This window comes from Myxocyprinus asiaticus, chromosome 14, assembly GCF_019703515.2.
Source record: "Myxocyprinus asiaticus isolate MX2 ecotype Aquarium Trade chromosome 14, UBuf_Myxa_2, whole genome shotgun sequence".
Classification (NCBI taxonomy): Eukaryota; Metazoa; Chordata; class Actinopteri; order Cypriniformes; family Catostomidae; genus Myxocyprinus; species Myxocyprinus asiaticus.
This window is the reverse complement of record NC_059357.1, coordinates 6,345,022-6,365,753: the sequence shown is the minus strand read 5'-3', so window position 1 is coordinate 6,365,753 and position 20,732 is coordinate 6,345,022. Positions and strand designations below refer to the sequence as shown.

General features: G+C 36.9%; 1 protein-coding gene across 11 annotated transcripts in view; it reads left to right on the top strand.

Moving 5' to 3' along the window:
• LOC127451867 (C-Jun-amino-terminal kinase-interacting protein 4-like) overlaps positions 1-14,226 on the top strand; it is a 59,270-nt gene extending 45,044 nt beyond the window's left edge. For 6 of the 11 annotated variants that reach the window (XM_051716873.1, XM_051716880.1, XM_051716875.1 and 3 more), the window contains 11 exons: positions 781-964; positions 4,062-4,184; positions 4,517-4,597; positions 5,370-5,437; positions 5,526-5,674; positions 5,793-5,964; positions 6,238-6,351; positions 7,965-7,997; positions 8,336-8,515; positions 9,266-9,391; positions 10,655-14,226. In XM_051716873.1, the coding sequence (XP_051572833.1) occupies positions 781-964; positions 4,062-4,184; positions 4,517-4,597; positions 5,370-5,437; positions 5,526-5,674; positions 5,793-5,964; positions 6,238-6,351; positions 7,965-7,997; positions 8,336-8,515; positions 9,266-9,391; positions 10,655-10,791 (1,367 nt within the window). In that variant the 3' untranslated portion in view covers positions 10,792-14,226. The remainder of the gene's footprint in view (positions 1-780; positions 965-4,061; positions 4,185-4,516; positions 4,598-5,369; positions 5,438-5,525; positions 5,675-5,792; positions 5,965-6,237; positions 6,352-7,964; positions 7,998-8,335; positions 8,516-9,265; positions 9,392-10,654) is intronic. The other 5 variants (XM_051716881.1, XM_051716877.1, XM_051716876.1 and 2 more) reach the window with 3 other exon arrangements.
• Positions 14,227-20,732: the final 6,506 nt, after the last annotated feature.

The following is a 20,732-nucleotide window of genomic DNA, read 5'->3' as shown; positions in this document are numbered from 1 at the left end:
ACTCTAGTTGTACACTTGCCCCATAGACTCTAGTTGTACACTTGCCCCATAGACTTTTATTGTACACTTACCCCATAGTCTCTAGTTGTACACTTGCCCCATAAACCCTAATTGTACACTTGTCCCATAGACACATATTATACACTTGTCCCATTAACCCTAGTTGTACACAAGCCTCATTGTCTTTAGTTGTACACTTGTCCAATAGACTCTAGTTGTATACTTGCTCCATAGACGTTAGATGTACACTTGCCCCATAGACTTATATTGTGCAATGTCCCATAAACCCTATTTGTACACTTGCCTCATAGACTCTAGTTGTACACTTGCCCCATAAACCCTAATTGTACACTTGTCCCATAGACTTTTATTGTACACTGGCCCCATAAACCCTAATTGTTCACTTGTCCCATAGACATGTATTGTACACTTGTCCCATAAACCATAGTCCTACACTTGCCTCATATATTCTAGATGTATACTTGCCCCATAGACATTAGATGTACACTTGTCCCATAAACTCTAGTTGCACACATGCCCCATAGACTCTAGTTGTACTCTTGCCCCATAGACTTCCATTGTAAGTACATAACACATTCTTTAGTTTGTTTTTGCTGAGAGATGAGTCAAAATGATTGTCTTTGCTAATTTACAGCATGCCATTTATGCTGTTGATCTAACTTTACTGTATTTAACCCAGAATATTCCTTTAATTCCCCAGTACTAGTAAAACCCTGCCTTAGTTAACAGATTCCCACTCTTTTGTAACTCTCTTTGTAGTAGACCTCTCCAGAGCACCCAGTGAAGATGAAGTCACTGCAGCAGAGGAAGCCATGGAGGCCACCGAGGAAGACCAGGAGAGCCCGGGACAGGACACCAGTCAGCCAGGAATCTACACAGAACACGTGTTCACTGACCCACTGGGAACAGAGTCTTCTGGAGCTTCAACCGGCAATAACCAGAGGTAAGTAGATATATATGGTTTACTTTCCAGAATGGGCACCACTAGACCCATGTTTAGTTGCCCCATAGATGATTACATCATGATGGCGCCGCGGATGGCCGCCTCGGTGTGGAACGCTCCTATTGTTTTGTTGTTTTTGTTTGTTTGTCCTGTGTTTAGTAATGTTTTTCCAGTCAGTTTTACCAGAAATGAACTGCTGAACATTCGACAGCTTATACCAGACAGTCTTTTCCCGGTTTTTGAATAGTCAGACATTTTGCTAGACATTTTAGTTGGAGGCGCGGCTTTGTTGTTCAGGAGACGCAGGCGAGGAAGACGAGCCGGTGTGCTGGTCAAACTCCGTCGGCAGGGCTTTCGAACAACGCTGCCGAGCATTCATCTTGCGAATCTCCGCTCTCTTCCTAACAAAACGGACGAACTACATCTCCTCACCCGCACAAACAAGGACTTTTCAACCTCTGCTGCCTTGTGCTTCACAGAAACCTGGCTGAGTGAAGCCATTCTGGACAGCGCGTTACATCTGCCAGGCTTCCAGCTGTTCAGAGCGGATCGCATCGCGGAGTTAACGGGGAAAACGAGAGGCGGTGGAACATGCTTTTACATCAATGAAAGTTGGTGTACAGATGTTACAACGTTAAAGAGGATGTGCTGTCCTAATTTGGAAGCGCTCTTTATTAACTGTAAGCCTTTCTACTCGCCGCAGGAGTTTTCCTTGTTTATTCTGGTGAGTGTGTATATCGCGCCAAACGCGTGTTTGAATGCGGTGCTGCAACAGCTGGCTGATCAAATCACAGACATGGAACAACAATACCCGGACTCAGATATTATTATTCTTGGGGATTTTAACAAAACAAATCTCACACGTGAACTGCCCAAATACAAACAGCACATTACATGCCCCACCAGAGACAGGAACATACTGGATCATTGCTACACAACAAAGGATGCATATCGCTCTGTCCCTAGAGCAGCTTTGGGACTCTCTGATCACTGTCTGGTTTATCTTCTTCCAGCCTGCAGGCAGAAATTAAAATCAACCAAGCCAGTAAGGACTGTAAAGAGATGGACCAATGATGCAGATTGGGAACTACAAGCCTGCTTTGATTGCACGGATTGGAGCGTTTTTGAGGCTGCAGTCACAGACCTGGATGAGCTCACAAATACTGTTACATCATATATCAGTTTCTATGAGGATATGTGCATTCCTACTATGACTTATTTAAAGTTCAACAACGACAAACCATGGTTTACAGCAGAGCTCAGGCAGCTTCGTCAGGCCAAAGAGGATGCTTACAGAGTTGGGGTTTATCCCCATTGTCTTGTACAATCAGGCCAGGAACACACTGAATAAGGGGATCAGAGTGGCTAAAAGAAGATACTCTGAGAAGCTGAAAAACAAGTTTTCAGCTAACGACCCTGTATCAGTGTGGAGTGGCATGAAACAACTCACAAATTACAGGACTCCTACCCCCAGCCCTGTGGTGGACCAACAACTGGCTGACAACCTGAATGTGTTGTACTGCAGATTTAAAAGGTCCAATCTCACACCCCACATCCACTCTGACCTTCACTTCACACAAACACTAACACCTCCTGCAACACCCCTCCTCCCCCTCCTGCTACTCAACCTGCACTTAAGATCTGTGAAGATGATGTGAGTAGCGTCTTTCGGAAACAAAAGACGAGGAAAGCTTCAGGCTCAGATGGCGTCTCACCAGCTTGTCTTCGATGCTAACCAGCTGGCCCCCATCTTCACACAGATCTTCAGTAGATCACTGGAGCAGTGTGAAGTCCCATGCTGCTTCAAACACTCAATCATTATTCCTGTCCCAAAGAAACCAAAAATCACAGGACAGGGGAAACTCACTTCTAGCACCTGTACAATCAGCACTGGTGCCCCCCAGGGATGTGTGCTCTCCCAACTACTCTTCTCCCTGTACACCAATGACCCCCTCTGTCAAGCTCCTGAAGTTTGCAGATGACACCACTGTCATCGGCCTCATCCGAGATGACGATGAGTCTGCATACAGAAGGGAGGTTGAACAGCTGGCTGTCTGGTACCTTGAGCTGAACACGCTCAAAACGGTGGAGATGATTGTGGACTTTAGGAGGAACACCCCAACAATGACCCCCCTCACCATTCTAAACAGCACTGTGGCAGCAGTGGAGTCATTCAGGTTCCTGGGCACTACCATCTCACAGGACCTGAGACACACATTGACTCCATTGTGAAAAAGGATCAGCAGAGGTTGTACTTCTTTCGCCAGCTGAGGAAATTCAACCTGCCATAGGCGCTGCTGATACAGTTCTACTCAGCGGTCATTGAGTCTGTCCTCTGCACTTCAATAACTGTCTGGTTTGGTTCAGATATGAAATCGAACATCAGAAGACTACAAAGGACAGTTCGGACTGCTGAGAGGATTATTGGTTGCCCCTGCCCCTCCTTCAAGAACTATACACTTCCAGAGTGAGGAAAAAGGCTGGAAAAATCACTCTGGACCCCACTCACCCAGCCCATTACCTTTTTGAACTGTTGCCTTCTGGCCGATGCTTCAGAGCTCTAAGCACCAGAACCGTCAGGCACAGGAACAGTTTTTTCCCTCAGGCTATCCATCTCATGAACAGTTAAATTGCCCATTGAGCAATAACTATGTGCAATACACATATCTTTTTTATATTTATCCAACACATCCAACCTCTTCTGCCATTTCATTTCTCTGGGGAAAAAAACCCAAAACATTTGCACTGTACATAACAGATAACAGATTTGTATTAGATTGCACTATGTATGTGTATGTGTGTATGCATGTATGTATGTGTGTGTCTGTGTGTGTATGTACGTATGTGTATAACTATTTAAAAAAAAAATGTATTATCTATGTCTTGCTGCTGTTTTTGTATTGTTGTACACTGGAAGCTCCTGTCACCAAGACAAATTCCTTGTATGTGTAAGCATACTTGGCAATAAAGCTGATTCTGATTCTGATTCTGATGTTGCTTGGCTCATTATCATGCAATGGAAACCCCAGTATCTTATAGTTTTTAATTAAAAGCCAGATTTCAATGCAAACTCATACTTGGTTAAATTCCTTTTCAGGGAGTCAGATCAGGACAGGGATAATGTGCCATCTACAGGCGACAAAGCAGATCTGGCGAGAGAGGAGACCCAGCGTATGAGCAGTGCACTCCCTACCATGTGGCTGGGGGCCCAGAATGGCTGGTGAGAGACTTATACACTCACACAAATACACAGCAATTGCATCACATTTAAGCATATTTCAAAGAGATTCACATTTATTGATTTGGCAGATGCATTAAGCAACTTAAAGTGCATTTAAGGTATATATTTATCAGTAAGCATGTTACTTGGGAATCAAACCCATGACCTTGAGCAATGCTCTGTCAGGTGTGCTACAGTATTGAAATTCATATAAGTTAAATGTTAAATGTCCACCAATGGAGTGTTTTCACAGATCCTCATAAAGTTCTTTGTATTGCACCACTGAAAAGCTATGTGATTTTAACACTTTTTTTACATTGTCTCATGTCTAGTTTATATGTGCACTCATCTGTTGCTCGGTGGAGAAAGTGTCTCCATGCTGTCAAGCTGAAGGATTCAATCTTAAATATTGTGTAAGTGCAAAATTACATCATTTATTCAGGAAAGAAATGCATCAGACACGATCAATTGTAGGCCTGCTTAGGAACACATTTGAAATGTTCTTCATTTCATATTTGAGTAGGGAATCAGTGTAGTATATATTATAATACTATAAAAATATTAAAAAATATTTTTGTTTATTATTTAATTTCATTTAATGAATATTTAAAGGTGCTGTAAGCAATTTCAACTGTTCTACTTCCATGAGACTGAGCCGTTGGATTAGCCACACTCCCTCTTTCCACAACCCCGCACTCTAAAGATAACAAATGAGCTTTGTTGAGAACAGAAACGGTTGTTAAAAACAACAGTAGTAAAATAGCGCCCTCAACTGACAGCTGTTATGAACAACATGGCAGAAAAATGACATTATGCCTAAATAATTTGCTGCAACTACAATACTATGAGAACGCGCAGAATGATTGACAGGCAGAAAGCGTAAATGGTCAGGACCATGGACACATTTTGTTTGCTTTTTACAGAGTCTAGAGTTGAGACACTGAGACAGGTGAGATACGTATCTCAGGGCACTTATTTAATTAATATCTTTCAAGGAGTAGGAACATTTTTGCAGACCTTTCCATGAATAAATCACTTACGGCACCTTTAAGCAAACAAATCTTGTCCATGCTGCTTTTTAGAAATACTTCAGCTCTTTTATTCAATCTTGAGGTGAAAATAAATGCAAACATTGCAGTATGAGTCATGTAGTGTAGTGATATATTATATTGTTTCTTTACATAGACACGTGAGGGGACGTGTTTTAGTGGCTCTTGCTGAAGGTACACTGGCCATCTTTCACAGAGGGCTTGGTAAGACACTGTCAGTTTACTGAAATTTCAAATTCCCCTCCTGCTGTCACTTTTATTTGTATAAAACCATCTGCCCTCTATATTACAGACAGCCAATGGGATTTAACCAACTACCACCTCCTGGACCTCGGCCGACCACATCACGCTATCCGCTGCATGACTGTTGTGCATGATAAAGTATGGTGCGGCTACAGGAATAAGATCTATGTGATCCAGCCAAAAGCCATGAAAATAGAGGTTTGTATTATGTCTTTCTTGTTACTGCATTAATTGCACATTATGCACAAAACTATGTGTTAAATGCACTCTTAACTAGTATAAGTTGTACATATTTCATTGTGTATTTGCAAAACAGAAGTCTTTTGACGCCCACCCGCGTAAGGAGAGCCAGGTACGTCAGCTGGCCTGGGTGGGCGATGGTATCTGGGTCTCCATCCGTCTAGACTCCACCCTCCGTCTCTTCCACGCTCACACCTTCCAGCATCTGCAAGACGTTGACATTGAGCCTTACGTCAGCAAAATGCTGGGTAAGAATAATTTGAAAAACATCTTTTGTGTTCCATGGAAGGAATATTTTTGAGTGTACTATTCCTTTAACGTATACATACTATGGTTCTATGTAAAATAACATTACATTGAATTCTATATAATTGCACAGACAGTTGACTCGAATAGCTATATAATAGCTAATGCTTAGATTATAAGTCTCCAAAATGCATGAAATTACGTGATGTGTGCTCTTTTATAAAATGATTTGTAAAAAATAGACACTTGAATGGACTCTCTCTTGTTTTTGACAGGTACAGGAAAACTTGGCTTCTCCTTTGTGAGGATCACAGCCCTAAAGGTGTCCTGTAACCGGCTTTGGGTGGGAACAGGAAATGGTGTAATCATCTCCATCCCATTGTCAGACTGTAAGTAAAGTCATGTTGTTGTTTTTGTCATTTTCACAGATTACACAGGGTTTACTGTGCATTTAAATTCTTAAGACGAGGCTCAGATTGCAGGACGTTGACAATGAAGAGAATTGTGCAGAACAAGACATAGACAAGATGTAGACAGAGTATGTAAACACAAATATAAAAATATTAAGTTTATAAGTAATATAAATCTTGGTCCCACTTTATATAAGATAACTACTTTAACTACTATGTACTAAAATTTAAGTACATACAATACAATGTACTTAATATGTAACTACATGTCTCAAGATTCACATTTGCTACTACTGAGGTTTAGGTACGGGTAGGTTTAGGAATAGGGTTTAGGGTAAGGGTTGGAGTAGGTTTAGGGTTAAGAGGTAAGGTGACCAGTGTAACTACAGATGTAATGAAAATACAGGTACTTTAAATGTAAGCACAATGCGACCACACGTATGTACATAAGAAGATTCTTAATTACAAATGCTTGATTACAAAGTAGTTAAAGATACCTAATATGAAGTGGGTCCCAAATCTTTTATATTTAACCATTTAATGCATACCTCGTGTCTTTAGTGACCAGGGACCTCATTCAACCCCCTGTAACTCATCCATTTTTGTTGTAGTTATGCCCACATACACACATTTTTTGGAGTTATGCCCACACCACTTTAGTATTCCTCAACCTTTCTCTTCTGAATAGTAAAAAAAAAAAAAAAAAGCACAATTGCTAAATATATAGTTTTTATTAGGGCTGTCGACTTAACGCGTTAATTAAATGCAATTAATTTTATAAAAAATAACGGGCTAAAAAAATTAACACAGTTAATTATGTCCCAGGACAATAATAAGGAATATTCCTTGCATCTGAGCAATTCAAGCTTGGAGTACCACCTGTTTTCTCCAGGGGGCAGTAAGCGAAACTTCAGCTGTATAGGCAACGTGCAGCTTTTACAGATGGAGAACAAATAGTGATTTGGCTATTGTTATTTGTGTATACTACTGAAATTATATTCGTTGTGCGTCTATTTACACTCAAAAAGTGCCTGAGAAAATTATGTTACGTGTTGCTCAATAGGTGTTTGACGGCCAGTTGTGTCTCATGAAATTTCAGTGTGAAAGTAATGAAACTTGTTCTAGATTTGTTGCATAATCTCTTTGATATATGAAAAATAAAACATAAAAATATATTGTATTCTATTATTTTCTAATTGTCTTTATTTTACACTATATGGACATTTTGTAGATCCATTTGTGATAGATATACGTGCTGGGTCGCTAAAGACCCGAGGTATCTAATAATGTTTGGTGAAACCCCCATTCATTTAAGGGTTAAACAATTAATAGAAAGTAAAAAGTTTTTAAAAAGTTAATATAAAATCTTCTATATGTAAGACAACAGTAACGGGACAAGAGCACAGAGGAACTCCGGAGGTAGAATATCAATATCTAAATCAAAACATACACAGTGGACATCAGTATTAGCTTTGACACTGAGTAAAGTAGCATTAGGACAGCCAGTTTTCAGTATTCGGCCTCTTTTTCACTTCCTGACTACCTTATTCTTCTGTTCTCCTGTCTTTCTCTCTCCTCTGCTGTCTCTATAGCTGTGGGTCAGTGTGGATTTTTAGGTCAGAGGGGTGAGTGGGAAATGCAAAACACTGATTGCAGGCTGATTATCAAACAAACCTGTCTTGCTCGCTTGCATCATGCTTAGCTTTGTTCAATATTTCATGTGCAAGTTCCCCCCTCTATCTTTCTGGGCTGATTGACAGCGTTTCTGCAGTTTGCAAAATTTTGCTTTAATATCGGCAACAGTCGCACTACAGTGATTTGCAAGCAAACCTCTCTGCTTTGAAATTGCTAACAATTATTTGTTTTGTTTTTTTGCCCTGTCTGCACAAAGACGCTGTAACTGTGCTACTGGTGTTCCATTAGAAATTTCGGTCTGTGGTTAAATGTATTTGTCTTTCCACAGCAGCTCATAAGACTGTCGGAGCTATCGCTTGTCGTCCAGGTGGGGCAGTAAAAGTGTATGGCAATGAAACCGTGGATGGTGCGATGACAGGCTCGTACGTACCGTACTGCTCCATGGCACATGCTCAGCTCTGCTTCCACGGCCACAGGGATGCTGTTAAATTCTTTGTTACTGTTCCAGGTATGACATCGGACCGTAACACACCTCAGTGCTATATAGACTATACAGAAAAAATTAGAAGCCTCAAGATGATATGGACTTAATGATTTTATGATTATTAAAAGTTCCATCATAACATTAGGATGACGTTAACATTAAGAGAGTAACATTACAAACGTAATTTTGTAGGTCAACTGCATGTCAGTTTATACAGTATGTCTAGCTAGGATGTAGCCTGTATAGGGGAGCATGTGGTGATTTTTAAATGCTTTTAAAAAATCAGGAGTTTGCAAAAAATAGGCATAGTGAATGTGGTTTTTAAACTCTTTCGTTTAAAAAAAATGGAAACGATAATCATGAAGACAGGGCATGCAAACAGCAAATTCCATATTTTAATTTATGCCAAGAACTATGTTTTCTAGAATATGGCATGACAGTCACACTCACTACATCAAAGGTTAAAGAAGAATACTGAAAAAGAAATGCTGTGTGGGTGAAAATAAACATTTACTTGCAGAAACACACTGTGAGGGCTGACTGACTGGGAGATGCTTTGCCGAAGCAACGGCGCATTACACAATGTTAGAGATCTTTTGTGATATTATGAGAAGTGTACAAATATTTTCGGTTCATTATGAAACTATGGCGGGACAAATTAGACTGTGGCGGGCTTGACTTGTATGGAACCCTGAATATTCCTTTAATGCTGTGGTGTTTGGTGTAATGACTGGTGGATTGCAAAGCTGCTGTAATTGATGTGTTCTGCTTCAGGTCAGGTAATTGTGCCAGGAGCTGCAGGATCTGATGGTGTGATTGAAAACTCAGATGCTTCAGCTTCAGACAGCAAGAACATGCTCATTATGAGCGGAGGAGAAGGCTACATTGACTTCAGAATCGGTAAAACATTCAATAGAAATGTCTTTGTTACCTGTTAGCATCTGTCCTTGAACAAGAGGGGGCATATTTAGTTGGGATGTCCCAATAATTTTTTTTTTTTTTTTTTGAGAACGAGTATGAATACCTATACTTCCTTTTCCGTACTTAGCGATACCTTTTTTTTTTTTTTTTTTTCTGAATCAACATTTTATTTAAATTTGATCAATAAATGAATTAATTTAAACTTAATCAAATGAAAATAGAACAATTCATTTTGAACATAATATTGTATTATTTTTATCAAATGAAGCGCTTTTATACAGAAGCTCACAGCACAATCTAAAATACAGCGTTGGAGTTATTTATGTCAAATAAATAATAATAATAATAATAATTATTATTATTATTATTAGTAGTAGTAGTAGTAGTAGTAGTAATAGTAGTAGTATTACAGTCAATATTACATAACTATACAGTAGTGATATATTTCTGTCTTACTTTTTTCCCATTTGAACTGAGCTTTTATTTTGGCGGAAGCTTTTATTTTGAAGCCCTTTCCGTTTCTGTGTGTTTTTGACAGTAGCTTCTCACTTCTGGAAAAACAGGACGCTATGTGACCCAGTGTGGTTATTAAACCATAAAAAGCTGCTATTTCATTAAATAAATATGTAGCCTGTATGTGCCTCGCACTTCAAAGTGAATTAGCGCTCTGCTCGCTGTCATCTGCTACAAACAAGGTGTGTAATGCTCATATTGTTTTCCATGTATGAGTCAATGATCTCTAAATGGTATGAGCACTTTGTGTCTTTATGTCATCACAACACCAGCTTTACACATTCACAAGCACTCTCATTTGAAGCGTGCAGCACATGCAAACTATATATTTTTTTATTTTTAGATTATCTCATTTTAGTAGGTCCTCACAATTCAAGTGAATGGGGTCCAAAATTTGAAGCTCCAAAAAGCACATAAAGGCAGGATAAAAGTAATCCATAAGACTCCAGTGGTTAAATGTATGTCTTCCGAAGAGATCCAGTTGGTTTTGGGTGAGAACTGACCAAAATGTAACTCATTTTTCACTGTACATCTGTACAAGTGTGTGTAAGTCTCATTTGCTATCATTAAATTACAGCTGCTTTATATTGTCAATCGGTCACCCAGCTCCTTCAATATCAGTATCGGCATCAGCTATGAAAAACCCAAATCAGTTGAACATTATTGCATATATACGTATGTGGTTTACAAACGGGGTATTCTGTTAATTTATCTCTCTCTTTCTCTCAGGTGATGATGATGATGGTGGTTTGGGCCGAGATGAAGATGAGGACTCTGTGGAACCCACTTTGAAACTGCAGTCGGCCCCTGCCAAATCTGAGCGCAGTTATGTTATAGTCTGGCAGGTGGCAGTAGGCAGTGAGTGACTGACAAATCACTGCTGCGAGTTTAATTGAGAACTCTACATCTAGGTCAACCTAACTTGGGCTTATTATTTTACAAAAGACTGTTCTTCTTATGAATACAGATATGATTAATAGTGTTGTTTTTTTAACACCTACATGACTTCTTTAATCTTAGTGTTTAAATGTTTATTTATTTGTTTTGTTTTAAATGAATATGGCATTTATCCATGATGTGACTCAGTGAAAAGAAATCAGAAGGAAAATGAAGGAACAAAATGATGACTTGAAGGACAACACAAAGTCCGTCCACAACTGTATCGCAAATGTCACTGTTTCTGTGTTAAAAAGTCTTGAAAATCCTGTTCTAACATTTAAGGCTTGGCCAAGTGTGTCATTACTTAAAGGTGAAGTGCGTAATTTCTGCATTGCTTGCGTCACCAAACGGAAAATACCACCCCAAACCCTTGCCATTGTTTGAGCCAATGTTGCTGTGTCAGGCCGGTCAGGATATGCATACAAACAAAGCAACATTTTAATAGCATTTTAATAATGTTTACTATTCTTTTAATGGCTTACTTTAGTTGTCTCTCCATATTATGCTGACAAATTACACACGTCACCTTTAACTGTAATGTTTTCTTTTTTAGCTGCTTCACAGTATTATGATTATTTATATATTTTCTTATATTGATCAGCGAAAGATGGTGATATTTCTCTGGAGCTCTGCATTTGTGCACTATGGCAGTGGTAGCATTGTGTAGTTCTTGTATATAGAAACTCAGAGAGCTATTTTTGCTATCTGTACGGCATAGATATTGTGAGCGGTGTCTCAGCACCTTAAGGCATGGCGTGTGCATCTGTATGCGTGTTCCTAGCGTGATTTCTCGCCTGCATGAGTCTTGTATCATTCCTAAATGGAGCTCTGGAGCTTTCGAGTCTAAAATATGTTGTTAGCATTGGGCTTCCCTCATGTTAGAGCTTGCTGGCACTTTAAAGACAGTAACAAACATAGACAAACTTTAAAATGAGCTAACTTCCGGAAAGAACAGCATATGATAGCATTTATTTCGAGAGGGTCTCCCCTTTTACCAAAGGATGAAATGTAGAACAAATACTAAACAGCCTAATTTTATGTAACGCTCATATTTTGTGTTGCCAAGGCTATTTGATGTTATGTACTTATTTTAAATGGGCAAAAATGGATGAAATATAAAAAAAAAAAAAAAAAAAAGACAGGGATTTTAGAAATTGTGTGTTTACCTGTGTCAAATATTATTATTTTTTTTATTTTGTTTTTTGCTTCAGCACTTAGCATCTAATTAATGTCAGTCTTGTCTAAAGTTTGTTTACCTGTGTTCCTGGGTTCGAGTGTGTACAGTATCTACAGTGGCCCCTAAAAGTATTTGGACACTTTAGCCATGTTTCAAAATGCATGAATGTCATTGCATTAGATAACACAATATCAAACCCATTGGCATCTAAAAATGATGCTAGACCTTTTTTTAGAACTGTTTTTGTTTTCATTTTCGAGTCATTTTTGCAATTACTTCTAACCAATTCAAGGTGATTTCAACCTGTTCACACAGGTAAAACAAATAAAAAAACAAGTGTAGTTTATTACCTTAACTGCAGACATGTTCCAGTAACGCAGTAGTTCTCAATTCTTATGGTTCACGCCCCCCCTTTGAAACAAGAAAAACTTTCGTGCCCCCCCAAATAATCGAATTGAAAATGATTAATCACAATTGATCACATTTTTACCGAAGGAAAAACAAAATGCTTTCTGCATTGATTTAACTACATTTACTTTCATCTTTCTGTTGGGACAAACCGTTTTATTTAAAAATACGATTAAAACTGAACAGTAAGTTACAATGTTCACTAAAAAAGGATCTAAATGATGAACTTTTGTCACTAGGTTGTTCTGTTAATTTGTGCATACTTTGTGTTACATAAATACATAAAAAATATAATTATGGCTATATACTTTCAAAACATCAATAAAAAAAAAAAAAGAGTGATACTGCTGCAGGAGCAACCCCTGTGCATGAACTCTATCAGCAAATGACTGTATTACATGAGACAGGGAGCGCTTAGCCACTCAGAAAACCGAATCCTCCAGTCATCCGCATTTAACTATCAGAATGTTTAATATCTAATTGGAGACATTTTTACACTTGATAGTTATTTTAATAAAAACCAATAATTTCAAGGATTCAGACATGTGAATGAAAATAAGCCTCAGCAGTCTCTATAAAATCATTTTAAAAATTCCCATCCAGTAATAATAAACTACTGTGACTGGCCCATCCTGGCCTGCATTGAAAAAAGTAAAAAGTATCGCAAGACAGTGACATCTACGTGCTATCAGGACCTCTGGACAATAATTTACACTTAATGATACTGAAAAACTTTAACAACCACTGAAATAAAAACTGACCTTTCTGCCATCATTTACTCACCCTCGTCATTCAAAAGGATATGAGTATCATGTTTATGGCTGTTTATTTGTATTAATTTTAAATGGTGTGTATATATATTGTTTTATACATTTTAAACCTTAATCTTGTGACATGTTTTGCTTGAAAGTGTCCCATCTATTTACAGTAAATGCCATTTCGTTTGATATTTAATGCAAAGACATTCAGACATTTTTAAGTGTGACTTAAGTGTCTAAATACTTTTTGGAGCCACTATATTCTCAGTTTTCTAATTGTAATCAGAGTTTGGCACTCATTTTTGTATTTGATCTGTAAGACACTTTTATCTGTACCTTGATGTCTTGTTGAAACAAATGCAGCAAAGGCTAATGTTGGACTTTTTATGTGTAAAGGGGTTGGATTAGGACTTTTTTTTTTTTTTATTCTGACACATAAAGGGAAATCATTGTTGCCATTCCAGTATTTATTTTTCATAATGAACTTTTTGGTTCAGAATGTAACTTTTTACATGTTTGTGAACAAGAACAATATTGTTTCTTTTAAATCAGACACCTTTAAGAAGCGAATATCTGTCTTTTTTCATGTTGAAGGAATTTGACTAATAATGTTGACAGTATTAGACAGCTTATGAAATATAACCTCTGTGGATCTTTTGGAAATCAACACATTCATTGTATGAAGCTATGCATGTTTTTTTTTTTTTTTTTTTTTTTTTTTTTTTACAGTGCACTGCAGTTTGTTCGTTAAAATGTCTGTTAACTGCCACCTTTTTGGGTGGTTGTTTCTATGTATGTATGTGTGCACATCTGATTGTAAAATGTTACTGGATTTGTGTGCGTGGATGAGCGTGTGCAGTTGCTATTTCCCTTAAAATCTTACTGGACTCGCTGTGCGTGCCACAACTTGTAATTACTGTTTTTTTCTTGTCAAAAGTTTGCTCAAACTGCATCATAGCCTTATTTTTAAACTCTATTAAACTCAATTTCATGGGGAATTTACCTTTGTTGGTTTTATTCTCGTGTTTTAGATACAAGTCTTCTGTCCAATTCACAAACGAGCCATTCTTTTGAACTGGTTCTATTTAATGATTCATTAAACTGATAAAGCAGTTGAAACACTACACTGTAATGGAGACCCATTTATAGAACTACATAATATGGAAGTACTATATGGTGTTTTGGCAGAAACTATGGAACAATTATATATTTTTGTAAGAAAGTCTTTACAACCTAATCAAAAACATACCACAAAAATGAAATGTAAAATGCAGCGCTAGTACATGTTCTGGCCTCACTTCTGAGTAATGATTCAAAGGAATCGTTATTTTGAACCAGTTCATTGAAATGAACCATACGGATGGTCCGAACAAACAGATTTTTAAGTGAATCAGACTTAATGCTAATGTACACATGCCAGTGTTTTCAAATAAGCAAAGTGTATGGAAGGCCAAATTATCTTTTAATGTTCCCATCAGAATTGTATTTTTGCTAGTAAGAATTCCAATTACAGAGCTCTCTAATTTTTACTAGTTAGAATTCCAATTATAGAGCTCTCTAATTTAATTTTTACTAGTTAGAATTCCAATTATAGAGCTCTCTAATTTAATTTTTACTAGTTAGAATTCCAATTACAGAGCTCTCTAATTTTTACTAGTAATAATTCCAATTATAGAGCTCTAATTTAATTTTTACTAGTAAGAATTTCAATTACAGAGCTCTATAATTTTTACTAGTAATTCCAATTATAGAGCTCTCTAATTTTACTAGTAAGAATTTCAATTACAGAGCTCTCTAATTTTTACTAGTAAGAATTCCAATTATAGAGCTCTCTAATAAAATTTTTACTGTAAGAATTTCAGTTACAGAGCTCTCTAATTTTTACTAATAATAATTCCAATTATAGAGCTCTCTAATAAAATTTTTACTAGTAAGAATTTCAATTACAGAGCTCTATAATTTTTACTAGTAAGAATTCCAATTACAGAGCTCTCTAATTTTTACTAGTAAGAATTTCAATTACAGAGCTCTATAATTTTTACTAGTTAGAATTCCAATTACAGAGCTCTCTAATTTTTACTAGTAAGAATTCCAATTATAGAGCTCTCTAATTTAATTTTTACTAGTAAGAATTTCAATTACAGAGCTCTCTAATTTTTACTAGTAAGAATTTCAATTACAGAGCTCTCTAATTTTTACTAGTAAGAATTTCAATTACAGAGCTCTATAATTTTTACTAGTTAGAATTCCAATTACAGAGCTCTCTAATTTTTACTAGTAAGAATTCCAATTATAGAGCTCTCTAATAAAATTTTTACTAGTAAGAATTTCAATTACAGAGCTCTATAATTTTTACTAGTAATAATTCCAATTATAGAGCTCTCTAATTTAATTTTTACTAGTAAGAATTTCAATTACAGAGCTCTCTAATTTTTACTAGTAAGAATTTCAATTATGGAGCTCTCTAATTTTTACTAGTAAGAATTCCAATAAGAGCACTATACAGTTGCATTGTACTAGTAAAAATTCCAAATACAGAGCTCTACAATGAAAATGTACTTTTCATGTTTCAATTGACTCTTATTCATTTTTTTTATTTCATAGCTCTACAATTGAAATTTTACTAGTACAAAAAATCATATTAAAGGTGTTTAATTGCAGGCCTCTGTAATTTGAATTGTAGAGCTCTGTAATTACATTCTTGCTAGTAAAAATGAAAAAGCAGAGCTCTGTAATTAGAATTTTTACTAGTAAGTATGCAATTACAGAGCTCTTTAATTGGAATTTTTGCTAGTAAGAATGCAATCACAGAGCTCTGTAATTCAATTGTAGATCTCTGTAAAACAGTCAGAGTTCTGCAATTGCATTCTTACTAGTAAAATGCAAATAGAGAGCTCAGTAATTAGAATTCTTACTAGTAAAAAATAAATACAAAATCTGTAACTGGAATTCATACTAGTTAAAAATGTATGTTAGAACTCTCTTATTGAAATATTACTAGTAAAAATGCAATTACAACAAGTAGTGTTAAGACATTACATTACATTTATGCATTTGGCAGACGCTTTGATCCAAAGCAACTTACAGTGTACTTATTACAGGGACAATTGCCTTTCTCAAGGACACAATGGTGGTGGCTGTGGGGATTGAACTGGCAGCCTTCTGATTACCACTTATGTGCTTTAGTAGTCCACTATGCCACCACCACTCCAATAAAGAGCATTAAAAGCTATATTGGCTTGCCATAAAAATAGACTGTTAAAATGTGCAGTTTTACAACAAGAGACATAGATGATTTTTTAATGATTATGATTCAGTTATCAAGAATGTTACTTACTAAACACCTGTCATTAAACAGATGTGTTTACTTTTTTTAATTGGTGCAAGGCTGCGAGTTGAGTAGGCTCATTTTGGCCTACCGAGTCATTTGCAAACATGGACCCCAAGGCCATGTATTAGAATACTGGTAAGACTGGAGTCTTCATCTCATCTGCGTGTACAAACTTTTTTAATTTTAAATTATTGTTCACTTCTTTATGTTCTTTATGTACAACTTTTTAATGAGTGAAAAATACTGTACACCTTTAATCTAGGTATTACAACAAAATTCTGTTGCGAAGATGTATGATCTTTTGTCATGAAAAACCAGTCATAAATTAGACAGATTTGACTTTCTCTAACCAAATAAATTATCATTCATGCATTGCTTTTGAAAAGTGAACATCACAGAATCTATATTCAGTTCGAGAAGGATGGAACCTGCGGTCACTGTGTGAGTGACTCATCTGAGCCGATTCAGTGAATAGTTGATTGAACGATTCAGTTATGTTTATTTCATGATTCAGACTGATTACTCCTGGGTTTGATTCAGTCTGATTCACCAGTCGGGCTCCATATATATGTAAAATTATGGGGGAAACGTTAATTGTATATTTCTTAAAGTTATATTAGATGTTTGTTTTTTTAAAATGTTATGTTATAAATACAATACAGAATTTTCGTCATCAGGTGGCAGCACGACACTGCTCCCATGAAAAATAGAAAGAGCTTGTATAATGTAAACAGAGCTGCAGCACTTACACAAGAGCCAGTTGCTCTAGACTCTAGTGCTCGTGTGTGTGCGTGTGTGTGCGTGTGTGTATGTGTATGTGTGTGTGTGTGTGTGCACGTTCACCCACCATCTCACATACTTTTGAACACAATAGTATCCCACAACCCCATCAGGTTTGGTTGTTGTGTTCAAAATTTTGCCTTTGGTATAATAGGTTTCTTTTTTAATGCCAGTTTACTTACAAAAAAGTAGCAAAAAAATCCATTATGTTACCATGCTATTTTGGACTTGTACCACAGTAATACAATTATATTATTGGAGAACCTTGGTCTACCATGTAAATACCATGTTATTTAAATATAGTAATCATTCAGTACCATTTTATAACCATCTGATACCAAAACTGCCAAAGTGCTGTTTTGCAAGGGTTTACAATGTTTGTTTTGATATCTCCAGGTTGTTCCTTTAACAACTACATAGTTATTTAATAGTTTGAGAACATTTCACATTCTCTACTAAGCTTAAGGTTAGGAAGTGCCAAGTGTGTATATGAGTATTATAATCTTTTAATGTGATTTATATTGAATTAAGATTGCACACATGCAGTCTGGACACAATAATGTCAGGGTTGTCGTTGTGGCTGAATCAGGCATTGTGACTCACAGGAGTTAGAGAAAAGAAAGACTGCAGACGTCAAGTTTCAAATCAGAGTATGACAAGGGGCCGTCCTTTCCCTTAGGAGAGCGTTCTAATCATGGAACCACAGCTATCGACCTTGTGCTTTTGTATGATGTATATTTAGGTGAGGTGTGTCTGGCCAGGGTTGTGTGCACGTGCTTGAGGAAAGAGTGAAGGTCTCGTTCACTGCGTCATTATCTGTATTGTACGCACACTTTGGTTCAAGTGTCCTAAAGTTCTTTGTTTATCATCACTTGGTCTTTTGTATATGTGCTGCCTAGTGCCTAGTAGAACTGTTATTACACTAGAAATGTGTAAAACCTTCATTCATATCACAGAATAACAAAAGGCAAAAGAATAACATTCCATTTGTTTTTATTTGAATGCAAGCTGCTTCTTTAAAATTCAAAGATATTTGTTAATGGTATAGTTTACCAAAAAATGAAAAATGCTGTCATCGAGCGTGTATCAATGCACAGTCTTACAAATAACTACAAATAACTGTGTGCGTGTGCATGCGTGCGTGCGTGTGTGTGTGTGTGTGTGTGTGTGTGTGTGTGTGTGTACATCATTACTGATATTTTTGAGTATTTGCTGAATATAAGCAACTTGTGCTTGGTTAAAACTTTGAATATTATTTTATTGAAACATCCCTTTGAAATACATGTATCATATGATACAACAGGCTTTTGAGGTACATGTCTGTAACATATAAAGGACAGGCAAGGACAAGGCGGGAACAGGCTGAACAGTCAACGTAAAGTTTAATCAGAAACTTAACTTAAAACAAACATAAACAAATACAGTCACACATGCAACACGGCTGCGTGCATCTCTCTCTCTCTCTCTCCAGCACCTCCGGCTGCCTCTTATCTCACAGTCCTGCTGATCAGCTGATGCAGCCCGGCTGTGCTCCATCACGGCCCGGCCACACCCTCCTCCTTGTCACAATGTCTCAATCACCATTCCGTTCATGCCCACCACAAAAAATAAAAATAGAGCTTTGAAAATTCTGACATATACATTTTATAAGATACTATATTTAAAGTGTGAACTAAAATGTTTGTGTATTTTCATATATGCAGCCTGCTCTGTCATTATATAAACAATTTCCCTTTTTTAAATATCAATATAGTGTTTGGTGCATAAAATACATGTGATAAAAATTGTTTACTGAAAAAATTATATTTTATTAATATTGTATTTGATGTACTGAATTGAACAGTGATACATTTCAATCCATATTTATAGACCAAGGAGAGGAAGTTGTCATGGCCACTCTCAAACATTTGGTATCTCTGAAAAGCCTAGTGAGTCCTCAATAATCAAAACAAGCAAGTACAAACCCCTGTGTATTTATACCATGATCAATGGAAACATGGGTAAATGCTACAGACTCCCCCCCACACCCCCCCCAACCTCTCGTAGCCAAATCTATGCCCTTGGCTGGTCCTTAGGAGGATAATGACATTTAAAGCCTAATGTATCAAATATGATTTTTTTTTTTTTTTTTTTTTTTTTTTATGATTTCTTTTTATAGTTTGTTTAATGGTACTAAAAACAGCTTAATGTAAAAATAATAATAATAATAATAAAAAAAATAGAATTTTCTGACAATTCTTTCATATGTCAGGCTTTACAGGGTTAAAACGGGTTAAACGGGTCAAAAACGACCCAAACACAACAGAAGTGTTCAATGAGACACTCAAATGCGCTGTTCATGGCATTTAAAAAATTCCCTTATTTGGACAGTAAAATGTGAATAATTGCAGAATAATTGCAGTTCTCAAATTACCGTAATTAGACGATTATTTAATAATCGCGACAGGCCTAGTTATGAGTATGCCTGTTTACATTATGACATCAAAAACAAGCTGATTTTCTGTAGTTATCGGCTTACTGGTGTGCATGTAACATGTAGCAGTGCACTCATTGAAAATAGCACACTAGTCTTACATACTACTTTTATGGTGCTTTTTTGGTCCTTTTTGGAGGTTGGCGGCTCTTTCTTTGACTGGAAAATAGCAGTGTGAACATTCTACAAAACCTATTCTTTTGTGTTCCACAGAAGACAGAAAGTGGTACAGGTTTGGACTGTGAGTAAATGATGATAGAACTTTCATTTTTGTTGAAACTGTTCATTTTAGGCATACAAGTTCATACTCCGTTTGTTTATCTGTTGATCTCTCTCATTACCATCCATCCATTGACCTATCCCACTATTAATGTGTTCGAAATTTATCAGGCCTCTAAGGCTGTAATGATTCAGGCATTTTGATATCCCTGCACTGCAGCCCTCCAAATTTAGAGGTAGAAAGTAAGTGTGTGTGTGTGTGTGTGTGTGTGTGTGTGTGTGTACTCAGCATGTTTTTTTGCTCAGCTCACAAAGGCACCCCTAAATTTATCCTGACAGTCTCTGGGGAAAAGCCGAGAGAACAGCGCTTATAACCACAAAGGGGCTTGCAGAGTACAAAACTAGAACAAGAGCAGCCGAGACATTTCTCTAGAACAAAACCTGTCATGGGATGTTAAACTTTACACTGAACAAATCCAGTCCAGGACTTTGACAGGTCAACAGTACGTAACAGTTCCCCAAAAATAAATATGTGTACTACAATGTCTCAGGCACAAAAATAGAAAAGTTATTTGATGTAACTAGATTTTTTTTTTTTTTTTTTTTTTCAGAAGGAAAAGTGAGTGTGCTGCTTGCATGTGCAAAACTTGCAGTCAGGATGTCAACAAGGGTGTTGTTTTTGGTTGCTAGGGTATTGCTATGCAGTTGATAAGATTGTGTGT